Here is a 26,147-nt window from a genome sequence, read left to right as displayed (position 1 = left end):
AGCTAGCTGTCCCGTGCACTGAAATAATGATATTTACTCCTAACAAGGCAGTGAGCTGCATGGGAAAAAACTCATTTTCCATTCCTGTAGACACAAATTCAAATGAAAAAAGTGAAGGAGAGTAAGATCAAAACTGTAGGTACAGAACTACATGCAATAAGCTCTTGTCCTCTCTCCTCTCTTTTTCTTTGCAAAAATTGTGACTTAGCTATAATGTGGTGCTCTCTGCTGTATATTCTAGCTTTTGTGCGACATGAACACAGCAAATTTAGGGAAAATGATGGCCCATATATTTTCTCAAGAACTGGACAGCAGAAATGAAGGTAAAGACGCTAAGTTTTCTGTGAGCATAAGATGTCACTGGAGATTTAGTCTCCTATAGTTTCCATATCAGAAATGAGACAGCTGGTTTAACTCTCTAGATTAGAGTGGTGCTGGAAAAGCACAGCAGGTCAGGCAGCATCCGAGGAGCAGGAAAATCGGCGTTTCGGGCAAAAGCCCTTCATCAGGACTGAAGGCAGGGAGCCTCCAGGTGAGATGAATGGGAGGGGGGTGTTGCTGGGGAGAAGGTAGCAAAGAGTACAATAGGTGGATGGGGGTGGGGATGAAGGTGATAGGTCAGAGAGGAGGGTGGAGCAGATAGGTGGGAAGGAAGATTGGCAGGTAGGACAAGTCATGGGGACAGTGCTGAGCTGGAAGTTTGGAACTGGGGTGAGGTGGGGGGAGGGGAAATGAGGAAACTGGTGAAGTCCACATTGATGCCCTGGGGTTGAAGTGTTCCGAGACAGAAGATGAGGTGTTCTTTCTCCAGGCGTTGGGTGGTAAGGGAGCGGCAGTGAAGGAGGCCCAGGACCTGCATGTCCTCGGCAGAGTGGGAAGGAGAGTTGAAATATTGGGCCACAGGGCGGTGTGGTTGATTGGTGCGGGTGTCCCGGAGATGTTCCCTAAAGTGCTCTGTGACAAGGCGTCCAGTCTCCCCAATGTCGAGGAGACCGCAACGAGAGCAATGGATACAATAAATGACATTGGTGGATGTGCAGGTGAAACAGGTTTAACTCTCTCTTACCACCCCAAAAGAAAACTGGCTTAAGCTTAGTTAGTTCAATTCTTCACTGAAAGACACTTACCAGTCGATTACATCAGTGGATGATGTGTTTAAATAATTCTTCTTTGCACATCCCCAGCTAAGAGAGAATTCATAGAGTGACAGAAAACAATGTTAGGCAATCATTAAAGTACATGGACGTAATGTTCAATATAATTAAAGGTTCCAAACTATTATACAATGAACAGGCAGTGCAGGCAAATTACAAAGGGACAACTTAATGTGCAGCTGGAAGATTGGTTTTCAAGAATCCTTTGATCTTAAGTGATATATACAGTGTGGGAGCAGGCAATTCAGCCCATCGAGTCCACACTGACCCTCTGAAGAATATCTCACGCAAACACATGTGCCTACCCTCTAAACATGCCTTTCCCATGACTAACCCACCTAGCCTGCAGATCCCTGGACACTATGGGCAATTTAACAACACCAATCCACCTAACCTGCACATCTTTGGACTGTGGGAGGAAACCAGAGCACCTGGAGGGAACCCATGCAGACACAGGGAGAATGTGCAAACTCCACACAATTTCCCAAGGGTGGAATCGAACCCAGGTCTCTGGCACTGTGAGGCAATAGCAATAACCACTGACCCACCATGTTGCCTCATAGTAAGGCCCATCGTAGAATCAAATACTATTGAAGTCAGCCATTCTGCCCACTGTGCCAAACTAAAGTTACTCCCTTGTTATTTAGCCCCTGGTCTTTCACTTTTTTTTCCACTTCAAACATATACCCAATTCGTTTGATGAGATTTATTACTGAATTTCTCTCCCTTACGCTTTCACTTAGTCTATGCTAGATTTTTATAACTTGCTGCATAAAATAAATCATCCCTCTGATGTTGTTTTCCAATGTTCTTAAATGTGCTCTCTCTGGTGGCTGACCATATGAAAGCTGTGTTTCTTCACAAGGGAGAATAGTTTCAATCCCATCACAGCAGATAGTGGAATTTGAATTCAATAAAAAAATCTGGAATTAAGAATTTAATGATGACCATGTATCCATTGCTGATTGTTAGAAAAACCCATTTGATTCACTGTTAAACTCGAGGGAGGAAAGCTGCCATCCTTACTTGGTCTGGCCTACATGTGACTCCAGACCCACAGCAATGTGACTCTTAACTGTGCTCCAGGATGGGCAATAAATCCTGACTTAGCCAGCAACACACTCATCCCATGAATGATTAATAAAAAACTCAATTTGATCTCCACGTAACCTTTTCTGCTCCAAGGAAAGTAATCCTAGCTCTTCTCACTTTTTCCATAACTGAAGTCCCTCCATCCTCATATTTTCCTGGAAATTCTTCTCTATATCTGGACCAAGACCATGCTATCTCTCCTGAAAGTGTGACGCCCAGAATTGGACATAAAGCTCCAGTTAAGGTACAACTCATGACTTACGTAAAGGTTCGGGGAAGAAAATTTGAGTAGGGAATAGTGCTAATAGCTCTGTCACCAGTGCAAGGGTTGATGGGAGAAAATGGCAGTCAGCATGATCGTCATTACCTTGTCTATTGTGAAACCCTGTCATATGCAAAATGGCTGCCACATTCCCTCCATGACTATTAACACTATATCTCAAAAGCCATTTTTCTTATAACCAATACTGCTGTGTGAAAGCAGACTTTAAACATTGATTTCTCTGCTCTATGGGTGCCTGTATCCTATCTACATGCCACAGGCAGTAATCATAAGTACACAGTGGGGAGGTGGTGATCTAGTGGTACTATTTCTGGACTGCTAATCCAGAGATTCAGGTAATCTCTGGGAACCTGGGTTTGACTCCTGCCATGGCAGACAGAAGAATTTGAAATCGGTTTCTTAAAAAAAATCTCTAATTAAGAATTTAATGACGACTATGAATCGATTGTTGGAAAAAAACCATCTGTTTTGCTAATGTCCTTTAGAGAAGGAAACTGCCATCCTTGCCCGGTCTGGCCTACATGCGACTCCAGACCCACAGCAATGTGGTTGACACTTAACTGCCCTCTGGGCAATTAGGGATGGGCAATAAATGCAGCAAGGCCCCCATCCCTTGAATGAATAAGAAAGGCACTGAATTTTCCCCACAATGGAGATGTGCCATAAATGGTGATTCTAAATCCTGCCACTGAGCACAACACTTCCTCCCCCCTGCCTCGGATAAAATGGGCAGCCCTTTGATGTGAAACCTGACTTGAGCAAAACAGAATAGGTCAGAGACATTCTGATACTTGTACATGTTCCTGAGAATACAGGATTCCACCTTGGAATGGTACAGCATCCTTTTAGATCTCATGATGTGGATATTCGGGTTTGGACTGCAGTGGCGAAAGTTAAAAATCACACGACACCAGGTGATAGTCCAACAGGTTTATTTGAAAGTACAAGCTTTTGGAGCGCTGCTCCTTTGTCAGGTAGCTATATTTTCTTTTAACTTTTAGATCTCAACTTGGGGCATCTTTAAGGAAGGTAAGGAGCCCTTTGGGAAAGGTAAGGTACTCCTTTGGGGAAGCTCAGGTTTGTTCGAGGTTGCTAAAAGTAGACATGGACCACCTCAATCGAAAATCCCACCTCCTTGGCCAGTTTTTTTTCCAGGTAGGGTTTGTGGTAGCAGGCGAATGTTCTCTCTCTGTATTCCTGACCTGGCACAAAAAAATCAGGGGCTGGGATTGGTGAGTCAATACTCAGCGATACAGACAATTACCTCGTAAAGGAGATGGGATCACTCAATAAGATGCAACATCTTTTTGGGGACCCGGAACCAGGGAAGTATTCACCTTGGCAATGAATGGTTGAAGAAAGTGTCAGGTGAAGCAGAAATTGATGGTCAGCAAGAATTCAGATATAGCACAGTGACAACAATCAGACAGGCGCAGTGGCAGAAGGTCAATGCAGTGAGCATGAAATATCGGAGATTCCCATTATCAGGGCTATAACTCAGCATCCAGATAGCACAATGATAACTTGCTGATATGGTGATGGTAGCAAGTTGACAAAAGCAGGAGACACACGGAGAACAGGACAGTCTGATACTTTATGACAGGCACTTGGTAAACTGTATGACATTAGGAGTTAATGACAGAACAGAATAACAGTATGGGAACTAACTGTGACAGGAGGGAAGGTGGTGACAGTGAGTGGAAAAGCTGGTAATTGGCAGAGGATGCTTGCTCATAAGATGGTAATAAGTTCCCATTGGCTTACCAGGATATAGGGCTGGTGTCCCATTAGAGAGAGAGAGAGAGAGAGAGAGAGAGATATGACTGGCAGTGGTTTAATATGCCTCAGGCAAAGGGAGAGATTAGGAAGGAGACTTCTTCATGGTAACCTCAGCTGGTGCAGGAATTGAACCCACACCGCTGGTATCACTCTCTATTGCAAACTAGCTGTCCAGCCAAGTGAGCAAACCACACCCCAAAGGAGGTAGGTCACTATATCAGGATGGCCAACAGTGGATGACAATGACGGTGGCCATTGAATGGCACAGTGGTCTTTGACCGAACACTGGCGAGAACTGTCCAAGTGTGTCTGGCAATTTGTACAAAGGTAAGAAAAATCTGTGCTTCATCTTAAACAGGAGACAAACTTGAAACAAGACAAAACAAAATGACCAAAGAGAGTGCGGTGCGTGGAGCAGGATTTACAGGTGGCCTTCTCATCAATTCTTCCCCAGGTCATAAGGCTATTAGCACACGGATAGACCCAGGCTTCCCACTCACTCGGTAATTTGCAATTTACTTTGCATTTTGCTCTTACCCATTGAATTTCAATGATGTATCAGTTCAATGCGGTGCGTGGAACCAATTTAGGGCCATGAATATTTAGCGATAGTTGAGTTGAGCAAATCTTGAAATGAGTCATTACAAAATGTGAATCATTCACACATTTGATCCTTCCTTAGCTTGTTGTACACACTATGTTGCAAACCTCTCTTGTATGCCCATAGCTGTAGTAAATGCAAGTAAAATATGAGCACTTAATTCAGCTGCAAAAAGTGGGTGTGCTTTGGAGTTGGCTGTTTTACCGAAGTGTGCTATGACACTGAAAAGATTAAGAACCATTGGAGCAAAGCCATGTTAGTCATAGAGATGTACGGAACAGAAACAGACCCTTCGGTCCAACTCACCCATGCTGACCAGATATCCTAAATTAATCTAGTCCCATTTGCCAGCATTTGGCCCATATCCCTCTAAACCCATCATATTCATATACCCATCCAGATGCCTTTTAAATGTTGCAATTGTACCAGCCTCCACCACATCCTCTGGCAGCTCATTCCATACACGTACCATACTCTGTGTAAAAAAGTTGCTCCTTAAGGTCCCTTTTAACATTTTTCCTCTCACCCTAAACCTATGTCCTCTAGTTCTGGACTCCCCCATCCCAGGGAAAAGACCTTATCTATTTATCCTATCCATGCCCCTCATGATTTTATAAACCTCTATAAGATCACCCTTCTGACTCCAACATTTCAGGGAAAACAGTCCCTGTCTATTCAGCCTCTCCCTATAGCTTAAATCTTCCAACACTGGCAACATTCTTGTAAATCATTTCTGCACCCTTTTAAGATTCACAACATCCTTCCAATAGGAGGGAGTCGCTGTGACACAGATCAGACCCAGTTCAATTCCAGCCTCGGGTGACAGTCTGTGTGGAGTTTGCATGTTCTCCACGTATGTGTGTGGGTTTCTGTCAGCTGCTCCATTTTCCTCCCACAGTCCAAAGATGTGCAGCTTAGGTGTTCTGAGGATGGGTCACCTACCTGAAATGTTAACTGTGCTTTCTCTCCACAGATTCTGCCAGACCTGCTGAGTTTTTCCAGCAATTTCTGTTTTTGTTGTTGCAGGTTAGGGAGATCGGCTGTGCTAAATTGTTGGTAGTGTCCAGGATTAGCCATGGTAAATTACAATAGACAATAGACAATAGGTGCCGGATTAGGCCATTCTGCCCTTTGAGCCTGCACCACCATTCAATATGATCATGGCTGATCATCTTTAATCAGTATCCTGTTCCTGCCTTATCTCCATAACCCTTGATTCCACTATCCTTGAGAGCTCTATCCAACTCTTTCTTAAACGAATCCAGAGACTGGGCCTCCACTGCCCTCTGGGGCAGAGCATTCCATACAGCCACCACTCTCTGGGTGAAGACGTTTCTCCTCATCTCTGTCCTAAATGGTCTACCCCGTATTTCAGGGTTACGGGGGATAGGGTGGGGGCTAGGGCTGGGTGGGATGCTCTTTAGAGGGTTGGTGCAGATTTGATGGGCCAAATGGCCTCCTTCTCAACTGTATGCAACACCAGCACACTAGAGTTGCTGCTAAGCTTACTCCAATCAGTAACAAACAAAGTGGTGCTATAGAAACCTTGCTCCTGCCCTAAGTACACAGAAAGGGACTGAGGCTTAATGTATACATGCTACTAAAGACTGTCATTATAAATGCAAATCAAGCTGGATAGTAGCTCGAAGTCTTGATTACTGCTTGTTACACGTGAAGTTTAAATAATGTGCTCTGTGATGCAGAAATTAATGTTTAATGTCTGCTGGAGCAACGTAGATCATGAGGAAAATGTGTAAGATTTTTTTTAAAGTATGTTAATGCAGCTCTCACACAAATCATTTGGAAGGCGGGCAAAGCAACTCTTCTTCACAATGATTCTTTCGTTAATCATTCTTCATTTTAATATCAACAGTTAATCATTCCTGTTTTCAACTGCACTAATAGCTGGTCCTTGATTTGATTATGACAATTCAGCAACTTAAATCCAGATAGAATAGAAAGCAGACCTTTTGGCCCACTTGGTCTATGCTAGCAAGGGAGGAGGGTTGGTTTCTGATTGGAGACATACAACCAGTGGTGTTCCAGGGATCCAGCGCTCGGTGCTGGGTCCACGTTTGTTTGAAAGTTATAGAAATGAATTAGACAAGATTACAGAAGGTATGGTCAGTGGATGACACCAACATTGGTGGGATAGTGGACAGTGAAGAAGGTTATCTAAGATTACAAAGAGATCTTGATCAATTGGGTCAATGGGCTGAAGAGTGGTAAATGGAGTTTAATTTGGATAAATGCAAGGTATTGCATTTTGGTAAAACAAACAGGGCCAAGACTTACACAGTTAAAAATAGAGCCTTGGGTGGTGTTGTAGAACAGAGAGACCGAGGGGTTCAGGTACATAATTCTTTGAAATTTGTGTTACATATAGACAGGGTGGTTAAGAAAGTGTTTAGCACTTTTGCCTTCGTTGCTCAGACCTTTGAGTGTAGGAGTTGGGACGTTATATTGAGGTTGTACAGGACGTTGATGAAGCGTCTTCTGGAGCCCTATATCCCGTTCTGTTGTAGGACCCTGTTATAGGATATTATTAAGCTGCAGAGACGTCAGAAGAGATTTACCAGGATGTTGCCAGGAATAGAGGGTTTCAGTCATAAGGACAGGCTGGGACCTTTTTCACCGTAGCATTGGAGGTTGAGGGGTGACCTTATAGATTTATAAAATCCTGAGGTGTATCGATAAAGTGAATGGCAGGTGTCTTTTCCCTAGTCAGAAGTCACATGACACTAGGTTATAGTCCCACAGGGTTATTTGAAATCACAAGCTTTCAGAGAGCTGCTCTTTCATCGCCAGCACTCCACCTGACGAAGGGGCAGCGCTCCGAAAGCTTGTGATTTCAAATAAACCTGTTGGACTATAGCCTGGTGTTATGTGACTTCTGACTTTGTCCACCCCAGTCCAACACCAGCACCTCCACCTCATCTTTACCCTAAGGTGGGGGATTTCAAAGATTAGGAGACAATTTTTTTTAAGGTAAGAGGAGAAAGATTTTAAAAAGACATGGGGGCAACATTTTTACACAGAGAGAGGTTCATGTGTGGAATGAACTTCCAGAGGAAGTGGAGGATGTGGGTACAGTTACAACATTTAAAAGATATTTGGATAAGTACATGAATAGGAAATAGTGGGAGGGATATGGGCAAGTGGGACTAGTTAAGTTTGGGATTATGATCAGTGTGGACTAGTTGGACCAAAGGGCCTGTTTCTGTGCTGTATGACTCTGTGACTAACATCACACTCCACTCAAGTACTTTACTCGTTTAACACCATCAGCTTACCCATCTATTTTGTTCTCTTTCCTATTCACATCCAGCATCCCTTTGAATGTGAACATATCTGGTTGCCCTAATTCAACATTTCCTGCTTCATTTGTTAATAATTGATCAGGTAACAGCTGGAGAGATCTAAGGTGTAGGATCTATCCAGGAATGCCCTAGCAAATCCAGTGAGTCACAGTACGGTTGCTCAGTGGTTAGCACTGCTGCTTCATAGCACAAGGGACTCATGGTGAATCCCAGCCTCAGGCAACTGCCTGTGTGCAGTTTTCACATTCTCCCTGTGTCTGCATGGGTTTCCTCCCACAGTCCAAAGATGTTCAGGTTAGGTGGATTGACCATGCTAAATTGCCCATATTGTGTAGGGATGTATAGGTTAAGTGAATCATTCATGGAAAATACAGAGTTGTGAGGAGTGGGTTTGGGTGGGATGGTCTCTGGAGGGTCAGTGTGGACTCAATGGGCTGAATGGCCTGTTTCCACACTGTAGGGATTCTATGATCATTAGGTGCTAGAGGCACAAAAAGCACTTCTGGTGTAATATACTCCGAGTAACATTTGCTAGAGTTTGATGCCTTTTGGAGGACACTGTTGCTGCCTTTGAAGATCAACAGAATTCCATAGCTGAAGCAGGCTCTGACACTGTAGTTGATGCCTCTCAATATGACCCTTACATGCCAGGTGCTACCAGTTAAGAGGTTTGGACACTACCCATCGCAGGATAGTGAGGGGCTCTTACACTCAGTTGGGCCACAGGAGGGAAGGGTGAGATGTCCTGCAGACAGCATAACTGGTGTGTGTGTGTGTATGTGTGAAAGACAGCTCAGAACATATGAATGATTAGCAAGAGATTCTTTGGGCATTTAAGAAAGTCAAGCGAGTGTCTGTCCTCTAGAGAGAGTGAATAGGAAGGTAACAGAAAAAGAAAGGAAAGAGCAGTTAAAATAAAACAAACAATTTGCATCTGTCTTCACTATTGAGGATGTGGAACACATTTCAGTAATAGCTATAAATTAGGGAGAGTGAAACTTGGGCAAAATTTCAATCACGAGGAATCTTGAAAGGCTCTGAGCTGGATTTCTGCATAATGAGAATGATTGTCAAATGATTTGATACATCAGATTCAGCGCTTGGGTCAAACAAAGTGAGGCACTACACACATTGATTAAAAACAACATCAAGGAGAGGTAAGAACACTTAGTCAATTGCACTCAGGTATTCTTGATGAATGGGTGGAATAAATAATCCATCCATCTTAATCGCCCTGTGGTCCATTATTTACATCTTGTTTGTTCAAGCGTTTTCCATTTCCCCATTTCACAGAATGGAAAGAGCAATGATTCACTTTTAGTGGAGCTCCACATTCTTAAAAAGTGTCCTCATCGTACACTGGGCCTCAAAATCCACCCTGAGATAATGACATGCAAGCACTTAATACAGTCCTTTGAAATCCTTCTTGCTATGTCCGTCTGTTGTTTTTGTTTTCCCCTTACCCCAGTTTCAGGCCATGGACTCTCTTTGCAATGTCCCATGTTTCTGAGTGATAGACTGCTGAGGTTTGCCACTGCCCTCTGGTGGATAGCTGCTCTTCCCACTCACCATCAGGCACATGACAAGGATTAAAAGTTGACACTTGGCCACATAAATAACACAACTTTCTTGGCCAGAGGTTCTGACACGGGACTTGAAGCCAAAGCTGCTGAAAATGCTATCACTGTGTCACAAGCCTTTCACAGAAGCTTTAATCCATTTAAAACAATTGTGTCACCACAAGAAGAGTAAGAAGCAGTTTCTTTGCAATTCAGCCCTTCATTTTCTATCCGCAAACTTGAATACCAACAAACGTCAGCTCTTTAATATTGGTATTCATACCTCACAATGTCAAATCAGGGCTTACATGTAATCTGCTCATTTCTGACAGGACAGACATGCTGCCAAAGCTTTTTGTCTTGCACTCGTCAGGATAAATGCAAGAATGCCAAATTCCAAAAGATCACAACAACTTATATGAGAGGAGAAAAGGACGCTGACTGGTTGGCAAGTTGACCCTGATTGGCTGAGACTTTGGCATTGGAGAAATTCAAATCAGCCATGGTGGAATGGTGGAATAGGCTCAAGGAGCTGAATGGCCTGCTCCTGTTCCTACGTTTCTAAAGCGATGATGAACTATCAGCTCCCCGAGCTCCCAGGTAATTCAAAAAAGGTTCAAAGCTTGAGTGGATTTCTTTTGTTTGCAGTGTATTAAAGTGTGTCACTGCTAACAAGTGTAAATGAGCCATATTGTGAGTTTGAATGGTTATCTTAAGTTGGCTGTTCGTGTTTACATCTAGCTGCAGTTTCAGGTTGGGTCTGCAACAGTGCCCAGTCCTTTTTATGGAGCCAGGAGGTGCAATCCTGTTCCTTCAGTCGCTCAGTAGATAGTGCTGCTGCCTCACAGCGCCGGGGACCTGGGTTTGATTCCACCCTCAGGTGACTGTCTGTGTGGAGTTTGTATGCTCCCCCCATGTTTGTGTGGGTTTCCCGTCAGGTACTCTGGTTTACTCCCACAGTCCAAAGATGTGCAGGTTAGGTGAATTGGCCAGGCTGATTACAGAAATGGGTAGGATGCTCTTCAGAGAGTCAGTGCAGACTCAAGGGGCCGAATAACCTCTTTGTGCACTGTGGGGCTTCTATATTTCTAGGATTCTGACTGCCCATAAATGAAACTGTAAAAGAAAAAATTCCTTGTATTGTCTTGAGTAGCTCCCAGTGAACCCCTTGAACAGCTGACGCACTTCGGCTGAAAAATAAGCTCAAGAGAATGCAATATGTGCACCACAACTGCCAACCAGTTTACAGCCATATTTGTGTTGGGATCATGAGATAAAGGTCAGATCACCACAGTCCTACCAGACTGTGGGGAACTCTCTCATTAGAGAGAGAAAGAGAGGGGGAGAGAGAGAGAGATACAGAGAGAGGGAGAGAGAGAGACAGAGAGAGGGAGAGAGAGAGTGGTGACTCGTAGTGGTTTAACCTGAGAGCCACCGTACCTCAATTAAGGAGAGAGGTTGAGAAAGTTAGTCCTTCATGGTAACCTCGGCCAGTGCAGGAATTGATTTGGGATCATTAGGACAGGGTTAGACCACCAGTTTTTTTTCTCCCGGATCCTCCTAGTGTCTGTTCTGAGTGGAAGTCCTGTACATTTGGACACCCTGATCTTTCAATTTGATGGCCAAAACAATTCTGTGCAATATCAAGAGTGAAAAGCTGGTGGCCGAAATTCGTTACAGGAGTAGACACAAGGGGCTGAATGGCCTCCTTTACGTGTTGTAAATTTCAAGGGCTATGAACATTGCTGAAAAGAAGAGGCGTGCTTTTGAAACATTTTGCCTTAAACCTATCAGAATAGATGCAAGAATGCCACATTTTAAAGGGGATAATAATTTTTACAGCATGAGGAAAAGGTGCTAATTGGCGAAGGCATTGGTCTGGCGAATGCACCAGGGAACTACTGTGCCTGGTCGTGTTCCTTGTAGTTGCAGAAGAGTATATGGAAAACAATACTTGCCATACTGCACACTGATCAGAATCAACTTGCAAACCAAACAGTCCCCTTTTCTCATGCAGGATAAATTATTGCTCTCATTGAAATTTGGCATTCTTGCATCATTAGACAATAGACAATAGGTGCAGGAGTAGGCCATTCTGCCCTTCAAGCCTGCACCACCATTCAATATGATCATGGCTGATCATCCTTAATCAGTATCCTGATCCTGCCTTATCTCCATAACCCTTGATTCCACTATCCTTGAGAGATCTATCCAACTCTTTCTTAAACGAATCCAGAGACTGGGCCTCCACTGCCCTCTGGGGCAGAGCATTCCACACACTCACAACTCTCTGGGTGAAGAAGTTTCTCCTCATCTCTGTCCTAAATGGTCTACCCCGTATTTTTAAGCTGTGTCCTCTGGTTCGGCACTCACCCACCAGAGGAAACATGTTTCCTGCCTCCAGAGTGTCCAATCCTTTAATAATCTTATATGTCTCAATCAGATCCCCTCTCAGTCTTCTAAACTCAAGGGTATACAAGCCCAGTCGCTCCAGTCTTTCAGCGTAAGGTAGTCCTGCCATTCCAGGAATTGACCTCGCGAACCTGATGTGCGTAAGAGGAAAAGCCTCTTTTTTCTCAGCAATACTCAAGTTCTATACAACCACGAGATAGTTGTAGTATTCAGGTTCATGGAAAAGCAGATGCAGCAATGTTCAGAATTTCCACATAACATGTACAAGAAGGAGAAAGGAGAAAGTGACTGCAGACGCTGAAGATCAGAGTTGAGAGTGTGGTGCTGGAAAAGCACAGCAAGCCAGGCAGCATCCGAGGAGAAGAAGAATTAATGTTTCAGGCATAAGCCACTCATCCAGAAGGGCTGATGAAGGGCTTATGCCTGAAACATTGATTCTCCTGCTCCTCAGATGCTGCCTGACCTGCTGTGCTTTTCCAGCACCACACTCTGGAATGTGTACAAAAAGGCTACTTACTGTTTTAGTAATTTCACAAGCCCTCACTAAGAAAAGATTTTGGAAATTGGAAATATGAAATGAAACAGACAGGAGGTCGAACCGACGAGGGTTAAACTGGACACAGGAGGCCTTCTGAACATTCAAGGTGACTTCATCTAGAGTTAGTTCAGCCATGAAGAGAATCGATGCAATTCACCCAATCGCTCAGTCTCCCAGGAGCGGGAGAAAAATATCCAAAGCTATTTTCAGGGACATCTGGAATTTAAAGATATGCTCATATTCCAAGCACAGCCTTTCAGTCACACAACAAAACATCTGATGCGGAAGGCTAATCGTTTCTTGTCTTGCAGACCAGACCTGCGATATGCATCCAGCGATCTCTGCTTTTGTCTCTTTGGAAATTTATTAAAATATTGCAAATACATTCAAAGTAAATGGAATCAAAATGTGTGAAATTATTCCACGGCTTTGCAGCAAAAATCACAACAGGAAAATCTGCAACTCTACACTTATTATTAGTTCAAACTCCGCAGTAGGACGATGCAACACATAAACTAGACCAGCCATCTAATACGCTGCTGAGACAGTGTTGAACTATTGGGAAATGCTACCCTTCAGATCGGGGGAGATGGTGACTACATCACTGAACCAGAAATCCTGAACCCCAGGCTAATGTTCAAGGAACATAGGTTCTAAACCCCTCATGGCATTTGAACTTAAGTACGTAAAATGGAAAAAAAACTAACCCTTGGTGACCTTTGCCAATTGTTGTAGAACCTCATTTTGATTCACTAATGTCCATTAAGGAAGAAAGTTTTAAAATTTGGGAGAAGATTTGTAGCTCGGGCGCTCGTTGTTGTGGTTCTGTTCGCAGAGCTGGAAATTTGCGTTGCAAACGTTTCGCCCTCTGTCTAGGTGACATCCTCAGTGCTTGGGAGCCTCCTGTGAAGCGCTTCTGTGATGTTTCCTCCGGCATTTATAGTGGCCTGTCTCTGTCAGTTCCAGCTGTCCGCTGCAGTGGCCGGTATATTGGGTCCAGGTCGATGTGTTTGTTGATTGAATCTGTGGATGAGTGCCATGCCTCTAGGAATTCCCTGGCTGTTCTCTGTGTGGTTTGCCCTATAATAGTAGTGTTGTCCCAGTCAAATTCATGTTGCTTGTCATCTGCGTGTGTGGCTACTAAGGATAGCTGGTCGTGTCGTTTCGTGGCTAGTTGGTGTTCATGGATGTGGATCGTTAGCTGTCTTCCTGTTTGTCCTATGTAGTGTTTTGTGCAGTCCTTGCATGGGAGTTTGTACACTACATTGGTTTTACTCATGCTGGGTATCGGGTCCTTCGTTCTGGTGAGTTGTTGTCTGAGAGTGGCTGTTGGTTTGCGTGCTGTTATGAGTCCTAGTGGTCGCAGTAGTCTGGCTGTCAGTTCGGAAATGCTCTTGATGTATGGTAACGTGGCTATTCCTTTGGGTTGCAGCATGTCCTCGTTCTGTTGTCTTTCCCTTAGGCATCTGTTGATGAAATTGCGCGGGTATCCGTTTTTGGCGAATACATTGTATAGGTGTTCTTCTTCCTCTTTTTGCAGTTCTGGTGTGCTGCAGTGTGTTGTGGCCTTTTGAATAGTGTCTTGATGCAACTTTGTGCTCTGAATTCAGCACAAAGGTATACAGGAAAGCCACACACACAGACCAAGTCCTGAACTACGAAAGCAACTACCCCAACACACTCAAACAAAGTTGCATCAAGACAGTGTTCAAAAGGGCCACAACACACTGCAGCACACCAGAACTGCAAAAAGTAGAAGAAGAACACCTATACAATGTATTCGCCAAAAACGGATACCCGCGCAATTCCATCAACAGATGCCTAAGGGAAAGACAACGGAACGAGGACATGCCGCAATCCAAAGGACTAGCCACACTACCATACATCAGGAGCATTTCCGAACTGACAGCCAGACTATTGCGACCACTAGGACTCATAACAGCACACAAACCAACAGCCACTCTCAGACAACAACTCACCAGAACGAAGGACCCGATACCCAGCATGAGCAAAACCAATGTAGTGTACAAACTCCCATGCAAGGACTGCACAAAACACTACATAGGACAAACAGGAAGACAGCTAACGATCCGCATCCATGAACACCAACTAGCCACGAAACGACATGACCAGCTATCCTTAGTAGCCACACACGCAGATGACAAGCAACATGAATTTGACTGGGACAACACTATTATAGGGCAAACCACACAGAGAATAGCCAGGGAATTCCTAGAGGCATGGCACTCATCCACAGATTCTATCAACAAACACATCGACCTGGACCCAAAATACCGGCCACTGCAGCAGACAGCTGGAACTGACAACCGGAAGCGGCAGAGACAAGCCACTATAAATGCCGGAGGAAACAGTACAGAAGCGCTTCACAGGAGGCTCCCAAACACTGAGGATGTCACCTAGACCGGGGACGAAACGTTTGCAACACAAATTCCCAGCTCGGTGAACAGAACCACAACAAGAAAGTTTCAGTTAAAGTAATGGGGTGTGGGTGCCCGTAGCGAGGCTAACATTTGTTTCCTCTCCCTAATTGCCCAGAGAGCAACTAAAAGTCATTGTTATGGGACTGGAGTTACACACCGGCCACATTAGGAGAAAATGGCAGATTCCTCTTCCTCCAAGGACATCGGTGAACCAAATGGATTCTTCTAACGATTGACAATGGTCACTATTTAATTCCATTCCAAAAGGTAGATATAGTAATTCATAATGGATACATTGACACTGAGAAGTCAGGCTTCCAGTATGGAAGCTGCACATGGATAGAAGGTTTTGATGAAATGATATTAGTAACAGCAAACTTTTTATTAATCGGCAACTATGGGACTGGGAATATGCTGGTTGATCAATACTCTGGATAATCAGGAGTAATGCCAAACACTGTAAACCCTGACCAGGTGAAGCATCCAGATATCAACATCCCTCAAAAAACCAAGTAAAAGCATGACACACCACCTAAAATCAATATAATAACACACGGTAAGTAATAAAAATGTAATATTGGGAACATACACATCACTGTTACAGTTTATATACTCAGACATGGCGGTATTTGTGGTATGTAATTGTTGCCGGTCTATCAAGAGAGCTGGTTAATGGCATGCCGGTTAAAACAAAGTTTACTCTATTTCCATATTTTGGAGGAGCCGGTGTTGGACTGGGGTGGATAAATTTAAAAATCACCAGGTTATAGTCCAACAGGTTTACTTGGACGCACTAGCTTTCAAAGAGCCGCTTCTTCATGGTAGAGGTGAAAGTGTTTCTGCCTCAGGTATAAATACTGAACAAAAATATATAAATAACATGAATGTTCTTGTTTCAAAATTTGAGTTAATGCCCTAGTAATCCATAATTTCAACAGAGCTTACTCACATCACACAATTCTTAAAAGATGGGGTTGTGACTCAGTTCCTTCAGTATTGAACAGATTAAGATTGTGGAAATGGCACTATTACTGCACAAAAATATTTTGCCCTAATATTAGTTTTGCCTAATTACACATGCGAATGGTAACATGGTTGACTCTGGAGCCACTGGGAGGTAGATGTTTACCAGAATGAATCACTGCCAGTACTTCTTTTTTCTCTTTTTAAACAGTTAGTTGAGCAGATTAAGCATGGGTGTACATGCATTATGTTCTGAGCTGCTTTAACCTAAAAAGAAAGTCTTACCATCCAATTCCTTCCATGGGATCATCCAACAAAACCCGTAGTATGTACAGAAGGCAAGTGAGGACCTTCAGGGAGAAGTTAAAGATTCGTATTCTTAAACCTGCAATGAGAAAAAAAAGCTGGGTGAGAGGGGAAAGAATCAAAAGGGACCTAAGGGGTAACTTTCTCCTGCAGAGTTGTGCATATATGGAATGAATTGCCTGAGGAAGTGGTGCAGGTGGGTACAACATTTTGGAGTGGTACGGTGACTCGGTGGTGAGCACTGCTGCCTCAGAGCGCCAGGGACCCAGGTTCGCACCCAGCCTTGGGTGACTGTCTGTGTGGAGTGTGCACATTCTCCCTGGGTCTGTGTGGGTTTCTCTGGGTGCTCCAATTTCCTCCCACAGTCCAAAAATGTGCATTGGCTATGCTAAGTTGCCCATAGTGTTCAGGGATGTTTAGCTTAGGTGCTTCAGTCAGGGGTAATGTAAAGTAATGGGGTGGGGGAATGGGTATGGGTGGGATACTTTTCAGAGGGTCGGTGTGGACTTGTTGGGCCAAATAGCCGGTTTCCACACTGGAGGGATTCTATTAAAAACAATTTAAAAGGCATCTGGATGGGTAATGAATAGGAAGGATTTAGAGAGATATGGGCTAAATGCTGGCAAATGAGATTAATTTAGGATATCTGGTTGGCATTGACTAATTGGACCACAGGGTCTGTATCTATGCTGTACAGCTCTATGACTCTATGAAGGTAAAGTAGAACAATCCACATTATTACCTACAAAATAATTTGAAAGATTTTGAAACAGAGTAAAAATACAATATTCTATCACAACAGCATCTCTTTGCAGTATTCAAACACTTAGAGAGAATTCCCTACTTGATCACATCTGTAGGTTTGACTTAATTATTGTTTTCAATTCTTAAGTGTCTAATAGCCTCTTCCTTGAGTATTCACACAACCGAGCTTAGACATTCTCAGCTTTGAATAATCCCTTCAGGCTTCTAACTAAACACTCCTGGTCTGGAAACTGCAAATGAAAACCCTTACTCTGAGGCAACATATTGCCTAACTTTTCGGAACTAAATCCTTTCTTTAGAGAAGATGTTACATACATCCATCTTCAACCAGTTTATCAGCAAACTGAAAATGAAAGCTTTCCCGTCAATAAAATGAAAACAATAATTTGTGATACATCTAAACTGAATGCAGTCAGTTCTTCTATGTTTGCTCTATCTGCTTGAAAAACTTTTGAATGCAAACAAATTCCTACTATCACTTCTGGATGTCTTTCTGTTTTTCTCTCTCTCATACTAGCTTCTAAAAGATAAAGCGTAGCTCTAGAAATATTGATAAATTAATCATTAAACACATTGATATGTGCAGACCAAAGTCCAAAACTACAAATTTAAAATCCAAACTCCAAAATAAATGATATTACAATTTATATAAATCTCACACCTTGCATCATCAGTACTGTGTTCTGACAAGTTGAAGCAAGGGGACGCAACTCCCACTTTTTTTTAATACCTTCAGTTGGCTGTAGCAAAGATTTTAAAATTCATTTTAGCAAAGAGACTTCACACCTCAATGAAAATGTGACTCGCTAGTTCAGAAATGAAGAAGCCAAGTTCTCGAGTGAAAGAAAGAGCAATCTTATTGCTTGCTAACCAGAAATAAATTACAAAATACAGGCGTACAAGCACAGAAATGAGGATTTAAGAAGAGACAATGTCTAGTATTAAAAAAAAATTCAGAACATGAAGATTTGAAAGTCCATAAGAGTCGTTGAGATTTAAGGTTGTAGTGTCTGTACACAGAGAAACAGACTTAATGTTCTGATTCTAATATGACTTTTTTTCTGTGTTCCAAAAGGGTCATAATGGACCATTTCTCCAGCCTCTGCAAAACTTTGCTTTTATTTAGTTGTTTAATTGAAGATTCCTATCTTCAGCAGGAGTAAAAATTATAAATATTTTGAATTCTTGGTGAATGGATGTTTCTCTGAGTTGCTTTTCACCAGACATTATTCCACAAATCTGACAGAAAACAGGAAGAAAGTCTTCCAGTGCTGCAATTGCAAATTTGTTTTTCCTCTTGCTGCTCTGCCCAAACACTGTTGCCTGAAATATACTGCATTTGTGTATTCCCATATCTGGTTTCAATATTTCCCCCCAAAGATGGATAATCTGAACATGAGCCTTTCATTCCAATAAATGAAACTTTCAATACGTAAATCAAACAAGAGATACTGATCCAAGTGACCCATGACAGTCATTTTGATGAATATTAAAGTCTGTTCAGACTGGGTCTTATTCAGCGATGACTTCAAGAAGATTGGCTCAAATAGGTGAGGTAATCACTGTTGCCACCATAAGTCAGCATTGCTCCTTTGGTAAAATCCATTTAGGTTCCCAGCGATTAAAACCAGAGGGTGGAACTCAAAAATCAATGTTCCATTTTTATCACTTTCGTAACAACTGAAGGAATTGTGCAAGGTCAGAAGAGCTGAATTTTGGTGAGATGTTAAACAAAGCCACTTTTTGAAAAGCAATGCAGTTCAATATATGAAAGAAAGAATAATACCTGAGGAGAAACCCATGGGGTCTCTTTGGTAAAGTTACGCAATCCTGACAGCAAATTAAAAATGGTGCACTATTAACTCAACAGTCCTGAAATCTATTGTTCAGAAATACTTGAGAAGCCTAACTAACTCTCAGCATCACCTTTAGTGGAAGTTAAATAAGATTTTATTAAATGGGGTTCCAATGGGAGTAAGGCAACACCTCACATGCTAGTACTGTGAGGCATATTTTAGCAGGCATGTACCTGAAACATTCTAAGGGTCTACTTCAGCAGAAATGAATGGGTGGAACGTTTTATACTCTAATAACTGTGGCAGCATTGGGAGCAGGCCAGCAACTATAAACAGTAAGTAGACCTGATATCATTGATCTAAAGAAATATAGATGGAATAGTGTATTCAGTACACTGCCTCTAACTCCATGGGCTCTTATCCAACTTAGCAGCCTCCTGTGTGGCATCTTGTCAAAAGCTTTCTGCAAATCCAAATGGATCACGTCCACTGGTTCTCCTCTGTCTAACTTGCTCATTACCTCTGCAAAGAATTCTAACAGACTTGTTAGGCAGGACCTAGTCTTGACAAAGCTGTGCTGACTTGACCCTATTTTACCATGAACTTCCAAGCATTCTGCAATCCCATCCTTAATAACAGACTCTAAAACAACTGAGTTCAGACTAATCTGCCTATAGTTTCCTATCTTCCCTCCCTTTTTAAACATGGATGTTACATTAGCCATTTTCCTGTCCTCTGGGATGCTCCTTGACTCCAGTGATTCCTGAAAGATCATCACTAATGCCTCTACAATCTCCTCATCTATCTCCTTCAGAACTCTGGGGTGTAGCCCATCTGTTCCGGAATATTTAGCCATCTTTAGACTTTTCAGCTTCCCCAGCACCTTCACCTTAGTAATGGACACTACACTCTTCTCTGCCCCCAACATTCGAAGTTCTGCTATGTTGCTGGTGTCTTCCACCACAAAGACAAATGGAAAGTATCTATTCAGTTCCTCTGCCATTTCTTTGTTCTCCATTACTATCTGTGAGCCTCATTTTCCAACAGTCAAACGTCCACTCTTAACTCTCTCTGACCTTTTATGTATCTAAGAAAACTCTTACAATCTTCTTCTATATTACGAGATAGTTTACTCTCATATTTCATCTTCTCCCCCCACCTTAATTTTTTTTTACGGTTATCCTCTGCTGGTTTTTAAAGGCTTCCCAATCCTCTGGCTTCCCATTTTCACCACATTGTATGGTTTTCCTTTTGCTTTTATGCTGTCCCTGACTTCCCTTGTCAGCCTCACCCTCCCCTTAATATGGTTCATCTTCCTTGGGATAAATTTCTATGGCACATCCCGAATTACTCCCAGAAACTCCTGCCATTGCTGCTCCGCCATCTTCCCTGCTAGGCTTCCCACCCTAGCATCTCCTCCCTCATGTTTTTGTGGTTACCTTCACTCTAATATCATTACATTTAATTCCAGCTTCTCTCTCTCAAACTGCAAGGTGAATTCTATTATATTATGGTCACTGCCCCTTAGGGGTTCCTTCAGCTTAAGCTCCCTAATCAAGTCATTACACATGACCATATCTAGAATTACCTGTTCCTGAGTGGGCTCTACCACCAGCTGCTCCAAAGACCACGCTGTAGTCATTCTGCAAATTCCTTTTCTTGGGATCCGCTACCATCCTGATTTTCCCAGCCCACCTGCATATTGAAGCCTCCCATGATTATTGTAAAAATGCCTTTCTTACACGCTTTTTCTATCTCCGGATTTGTTTTCTTCCCCACATCCTGATGACAGCCAGAAAGCCTTTACATAACTCCCATCAGGTTCTTTCTCCTTTTGACGTTTCTCAACTCTACCCACACAGATTCAACGCCTTCCAATTCTGTGTCCGTTCGTGCTATCAATTTAGTTTCATTTCTTATTAACAAGGCAACCCTGGTCCCTCTCCCCATTTGCTTGTCCTTTCGATAAGACATGTATCCTTGGATATTTAGTTCTCAGTCCTGATCCCCTTACAGCCATGTCTCTATGATACCCATTACATCGTACCTGCCAATTTTAATCTGTGTTACAAACTCATTTACCTTGTTTCGTATACTATGTGCAATTAACTACAACAGCCTCAGTCGTGCATTGACTGACCCAGCTTCTCAGTGTTGTCCCCTATGTGCTGTGCCTGAAGTTAGAGTCCTGACCCTTTCCATATTCTTGTTCTGGAAACTTTAATAGTCTTTGCTGAGTCCTCTCCAACTTTAACTTTTTCCATAATTTTTCACGCAAGTGAACCTTCTCTCCCCCCACTGTTAAGTTCAAAGCCCCATCCACACCCCGAGTTATGTGATTCGCCAGGACGTTGATCCTAGAATGATTCAGGTAGAGCCCATCCCATCAGAACAGCTCACTCCTTTGTCCCCACTGGTGTCCCATGAATTCAAACCTATTTCTCACACACTAATCTTTGAGCCTCGTGTTTACCCCTTCAAGCTTGTTGACCTGTGCCAATTTGTTGAGACTCAGGGAGCATTCCAGAGATGATCACCTTTTTGATTCCGCTTTTTAGTTTAGCCTCTAGCTGCTCATTTTCCCTCAGCAACTTAGCGTGGCAATCTACCTAACCTGCACATCTTTGGACTGCGGGAGGAAACCTAGGCAGATACAGGGAGAATGTGCAAACTCTACACAAACAGACACCCGAGGCTGGAATTGAACCCGGGTCCCTGGCACTGTGAGGCAGCAGTGCTAACCACTGAGCCACCGTGCTGCAATCAACAGAGAAGGTCACCCTGATCAACATTTCAGGAAAACAGCCATGGACTGACCCCTCCCCTTAAAGTCTGCAAAACAGAACATTATGAAAGCCATTCAGTAAGCTAACCAATCTTGTCACTTTCTTTTAATTATCCCTTAGCTGTGTCTCTCTGTCTGTCCACCTTTTGTGTGAATTGGCTTTAAAGCGCAGACATTAATTTTTACAGTGTTATATAACATTCTCTTTTCTAAAGTCACTGTGTATTTAATAAGTGGTTCAGTCTCCTGTTTGAAATACAAAAGCAGTGTCTAGAAATTAATTATTCACAAAGTCTGGGATTGGCTATTTAAAAATCTAGTTAGGAGCCATCGGATTGACGAATGGGGTGGCTTTGATGGTTTAATTTTACTGGTTGCAAATACTGAGGTGAAAAGGCTGATTTGGTTTGGCCGTCAGTCTCCATGTCAGAACAGCATGCAAAGGGTGATGATGTATCAGACAGACAAGGGACAGAGATTTGCCCGATGTGAGATACAAATGTTGAACACAGATCAGATGGACGTGAGACAGGCAAAGCAGGATCTGGGCATTCAACAGAATTTTGTTTTGCCAAACTAAGATTGAGATTGTAGGAGCAAATTACTGCAGATACTGGAATCTGTACTGAAAACAACAAATGCTGGAGATTGCAGCGGGTCAGGCAACTGTGAGAGAAAGCAAGCTCATATTTTGAGTCAACTTGACACATTAAGCACAGCGCCAATCCAAGTGGATTTTATGTTGCTGAGAGACACATCAGCCACCAGAGGGAGGTATGTGCAAAGGTCCAAATTGAAAATCTCGCAGGAGCAACACTGCAGCCTAGTTCAGGCAACACGTCAGACAGAATTCGACCAGATGGCTTATCCTGGAATGAAATATGTTAGGCTGCGAGAGCTTTAATTTTCAAATCTTACGACTGTAATGACTCTGTTGGCTATCTTTTCTGCTTTTCGTTCCTCATTTTGAACAAAAATGTTGCATATGCAAGGTTTAAAAGACTGATATTAGGTTCCGGTAAAAACAAGGACTGCAGATGCTGGAAACCAGAGTCTAGATCAGAGTGGTGCTGGAAAAGCACAGCAGGTCAGGCAGCATCTGAGGAGCAGGAGAATCGACATTTCGGGCAAAAGCCCTTCCTCTATTCCTGATATTAGGTTCCCACCATCATATGGCACAGGTAACAGGAGGTTATAGGAAAGTCCCTGGGACTGGTGATGCAAATATATAAATGAAAAATATAGAGATGTAATTTCAAACTCCAAAAGGGCAACAGGGCTATTTAACTACAGTTCAGTAAAGTCCATCTGGAATAATATTTTAAAAAGCTAGTCATTATCAGTCACAATGACCATAGAATCACCAGACGATGGTGGAAATCCAGACGGTGTGTCCCTCTCCTTCAGAGGTGGCAATCAGCTGGGCATACCCCTGGCCTATGTGTGACTCCAGACATAAAACCATGTGGTTGACTCTTAGCTGCCACATGAAGTGGTCTAGTTAGATGAGTGCATCAAACCACTACAAAAAGCTATCATTTATGCAGACTGTGGCATCTCGCTGCCACCTTCTCAATTAGAGATGGATCATCAGTGTTGACCTTGTCAGCAACACCCACATGCCATAAATAAATAAATTATTAAAGCACCTACTGAAATGTCAAATGTAAACATAACCCACGACGATACTCACTTTTCAATCCAGTCTCAGTAATTCTTCTCGACAACAGTAAATTCAGGCTCTCACATATTATGTCACATCATGTCCAACCTGTACCTTATTTTAATAACAACTACTGTACTTCATTCAATGGAGTGAGTGGGTTGGGATTACGAGTTAAAAATTACTGGATTTCATTATTTTCTATCTGCATCTCTTCCTCTCTTTCAAATTCGATTTCCTTTTCTCACATTTATTTCTGTTTATGTGGCTGCTGTTTATCTGGCAAGTTCAGCATTTTAAAAAAAAATTTTCTACTTCCCTGGAAAGGATGTGACAAAATTCTTTGCTGCCCTGACAAATTAATAGGTTCAATGTAATGAAACATAAATCAATACATGTTTGCTCTTCCTTTCATTTAAATGGGCACAGCTTGCAGACAGAGCGAGAGCACTGGGAAATTAAATATTTCTGTGAACAATGAGTCACGTTGAAGCTTTTCATCCTGCACTCATCAGGACAGATGCAAGAATGCCAAATTTCCAAGGCAGCTTTATACTGCGTGATGAAAGTGGGCTGATTAGTTGGCAAGGCAAAAGTGAGGACTGCAGATGCTGGAAACCAGAGTTTAGATCAGAGTGGTGCTGGAAAAGCACAGCAGGTCAGGCAGCATCTGAGGAGCAGGAAAATCGACGTTTCTGGCAAAAGGCCTTCATCAGGATTAGAAGCAGGAAGCCTCCAGAGTGGAGAGATAAATGGGGGGGGGGGGGTGGGGGCAGGGGAGAAGGTAGCAAAGAGTACAATAGGTGAATGGGGGTGGGGCTGGAGGTTATAGGTCAGAGAGGAGGGTGGGGGAAGGTACCTTCCCCCACCCTCCTCTCTGACCTATCACCTCCATTCCCAACCCCATTCACCTATTGTACTCTTTGCTACCTTCGCCCCAGCCCCACCCCCTCCCACCCCCCGTTTATCTCTCCACTCTACAGGCTTCTTGCCTCTATTCCTGATGAAGGGCTTTTGCCCAAAATGTCGATTTTCCTGCTCCTCAGATGCTGCCTGACCTGATTAGTTGGCAAGTCAACTGCATTGCCATACAGAATGCATGAAAGAACGATTGTTATAAATGTTTTGCTCCCTTTGAAATTTGGCATTCTTGCATCTGTCCTGATGAGTGCAACAGGAAAAGTCCCATACAATCAAGGGACCATTGGGAAATTGCAAAATGACTTAAAGGCTCCACAAACTGTTTCAAATGGGTCAATGAGCTAAAAAATGGCAGATGGAGTTCAACCTGGATAAAAACAAGGTTAGGGCTTACACTATTAATGGCAGTGCTTTGGGTGATGTTGTAGAACAGAGAGGCCTAGTGGTGCAGGTAGATAATTCTTTCAAGTTTGCATCACATATAGACAGGGTAGTTAAAAATGCATTTGGCACGTTGTCTTCATTGCTCAGTCCTTTGAGTATAGGAGTTGGGATTTCATGTTGAGGTTGTACACGACATTGGTGAGGCTTCTTTTGGAATATTGTGTCCAGTTCTGGTTTCCCGGTTATAGGAAGGATTCTATTAAGCTGGAGAGGGCTCAGAAATGATTGATCAGGATGTTGCCAGGTTTGGAAGGTTTGAGTTATAAAGAAGGGTTGGATAGGCTGGGACTTTTTCCACTGGAGTGTAGGAGGTTGAGAGGTGACCTGATAGATGTTTACAAAATAATGACAAGTATGGATAGAGTTAATGGTACATATCTTTTCCCTAGGATGAGGGAATTTCAAGACCGGGGGCACATTTTTAAGGTTAGAGGAGAGAGATTTTAAAAAGGCATGGGCACAAATGTTTTACACAGAGGGTCCTTCACATGTGGAATGAACTTCCTGAGGAAGTGGTGGATACTAGTACAATTGCAACATTTAAAAGATGTTTGGATAAGTACATGAATAGAAAAGGTTTGGAGGGATATGGGCCAGGAGCAGGCAGGCAGGACCAGTTCAGTCTGTGTTACAACATGGGGCAAACCTCTCTGCTAATTTAAACCAGACCCACCAAAAAGATTCACCCCGTGCAGTGATCTGTTAAAATTCGAGAGTCCAAAAGTCACCATTTAAAGTACAAAAATTTTAAGACCTTTATTCTTTAAGTCTAATATAGAATATTAACTAACAACTATTGACAACTCCTTTCTCTAAACTATCTTTTACCTTCCCTTTTACAATAGTAGGCCAATAAAAACAATGATTAAAGTTTTCCAAAAAAATTCAAATTTCCGAACCAGATAGCTGTCGAATCTTCTCTTTGTATCGCCCTTTGTTTTCTTTTCTTCTTCTTAGGGATTTCTGTTTTACAGGTCATTGTTAGATAAAGGTACCTTTAAGAGAGGTACTTTATAGGCAGTCTGCAGATGTTGGTGGCTTGGCAGTTCTCCCCCACCTGTTCAATTTTGTTTTGGTTTTATACCCCAAAGCATCGGATCATTCCATTGGTGTTGATATTGTCAAAATACTAAATTCCAACTTGATTGGAGTTTGGTAATTTGGGACATAATTTAAATTGATTGGCCAAATTTGATTCAGTTTTTTTTCATAGCAATCCAGCCAGTGCTAGCTGTTCTGACCAAGCATTATAATGTTACCTTGTCCTGGACTCTCTGTGTCTCTCTAAGTTCTTACTAGCTTTCAACTCTCTTCAAGGTATAGCA

The 26,147-nt window shown here is 42.7% G+C and overlaps 1 protein-coding gene across 9 annotated transcripts in view; it reads right to left on the bottom strand.

Moving 5' to 3' along the window:
* The window catches only part of kcnt1b (potassium sodium-activated channel subfamily T member 1b), a 412,195-nt gene that overhangs the window by 176,883 nt on the left and 209,165 nt on the right, over positions 1–26,147 (bottom strand). For all 9 annotated transcript variants that reach the window (XM_072565807.1, XM_072565812.1, XM_072565806.1 and 6 more), the window contains 2 exons: positions 16,428–16,527; positions 1,128–1,184 (listed from right to left, as the gene is read on the bottom strand). In XM_072565807.1, the coding sequence (XP_072421908.1) occupies positions 1,128–1,184; positions 16,428–16,527 (157 nt within the window). The remainder of the gene's footprint in view (positions 1–1,127; positions 1,185–16,427; positions 16,528–26,147) is intronic.

Source organism: Chiloscyllium punctatum, chromosome 49 (genome assembly GCF_047496795.1).
Source record: "Chiloscyllium punctatum isolate Juve2018m chromosome 49, sChiPun1.3, whole genome shotgun sequence".
Taxonomy (NCBI): Eukaryota; Metazoa; Chordata; class Chondrichthyes; order Orectolobiformes; family Hemiscylliidae; genus Chiloscyllium; species Chiloscyllium punctatum.
Note: the sequence above shows the minus strand (reverse complement) of the source record. Positions and strands in the feature narration are given on the sequence as shown.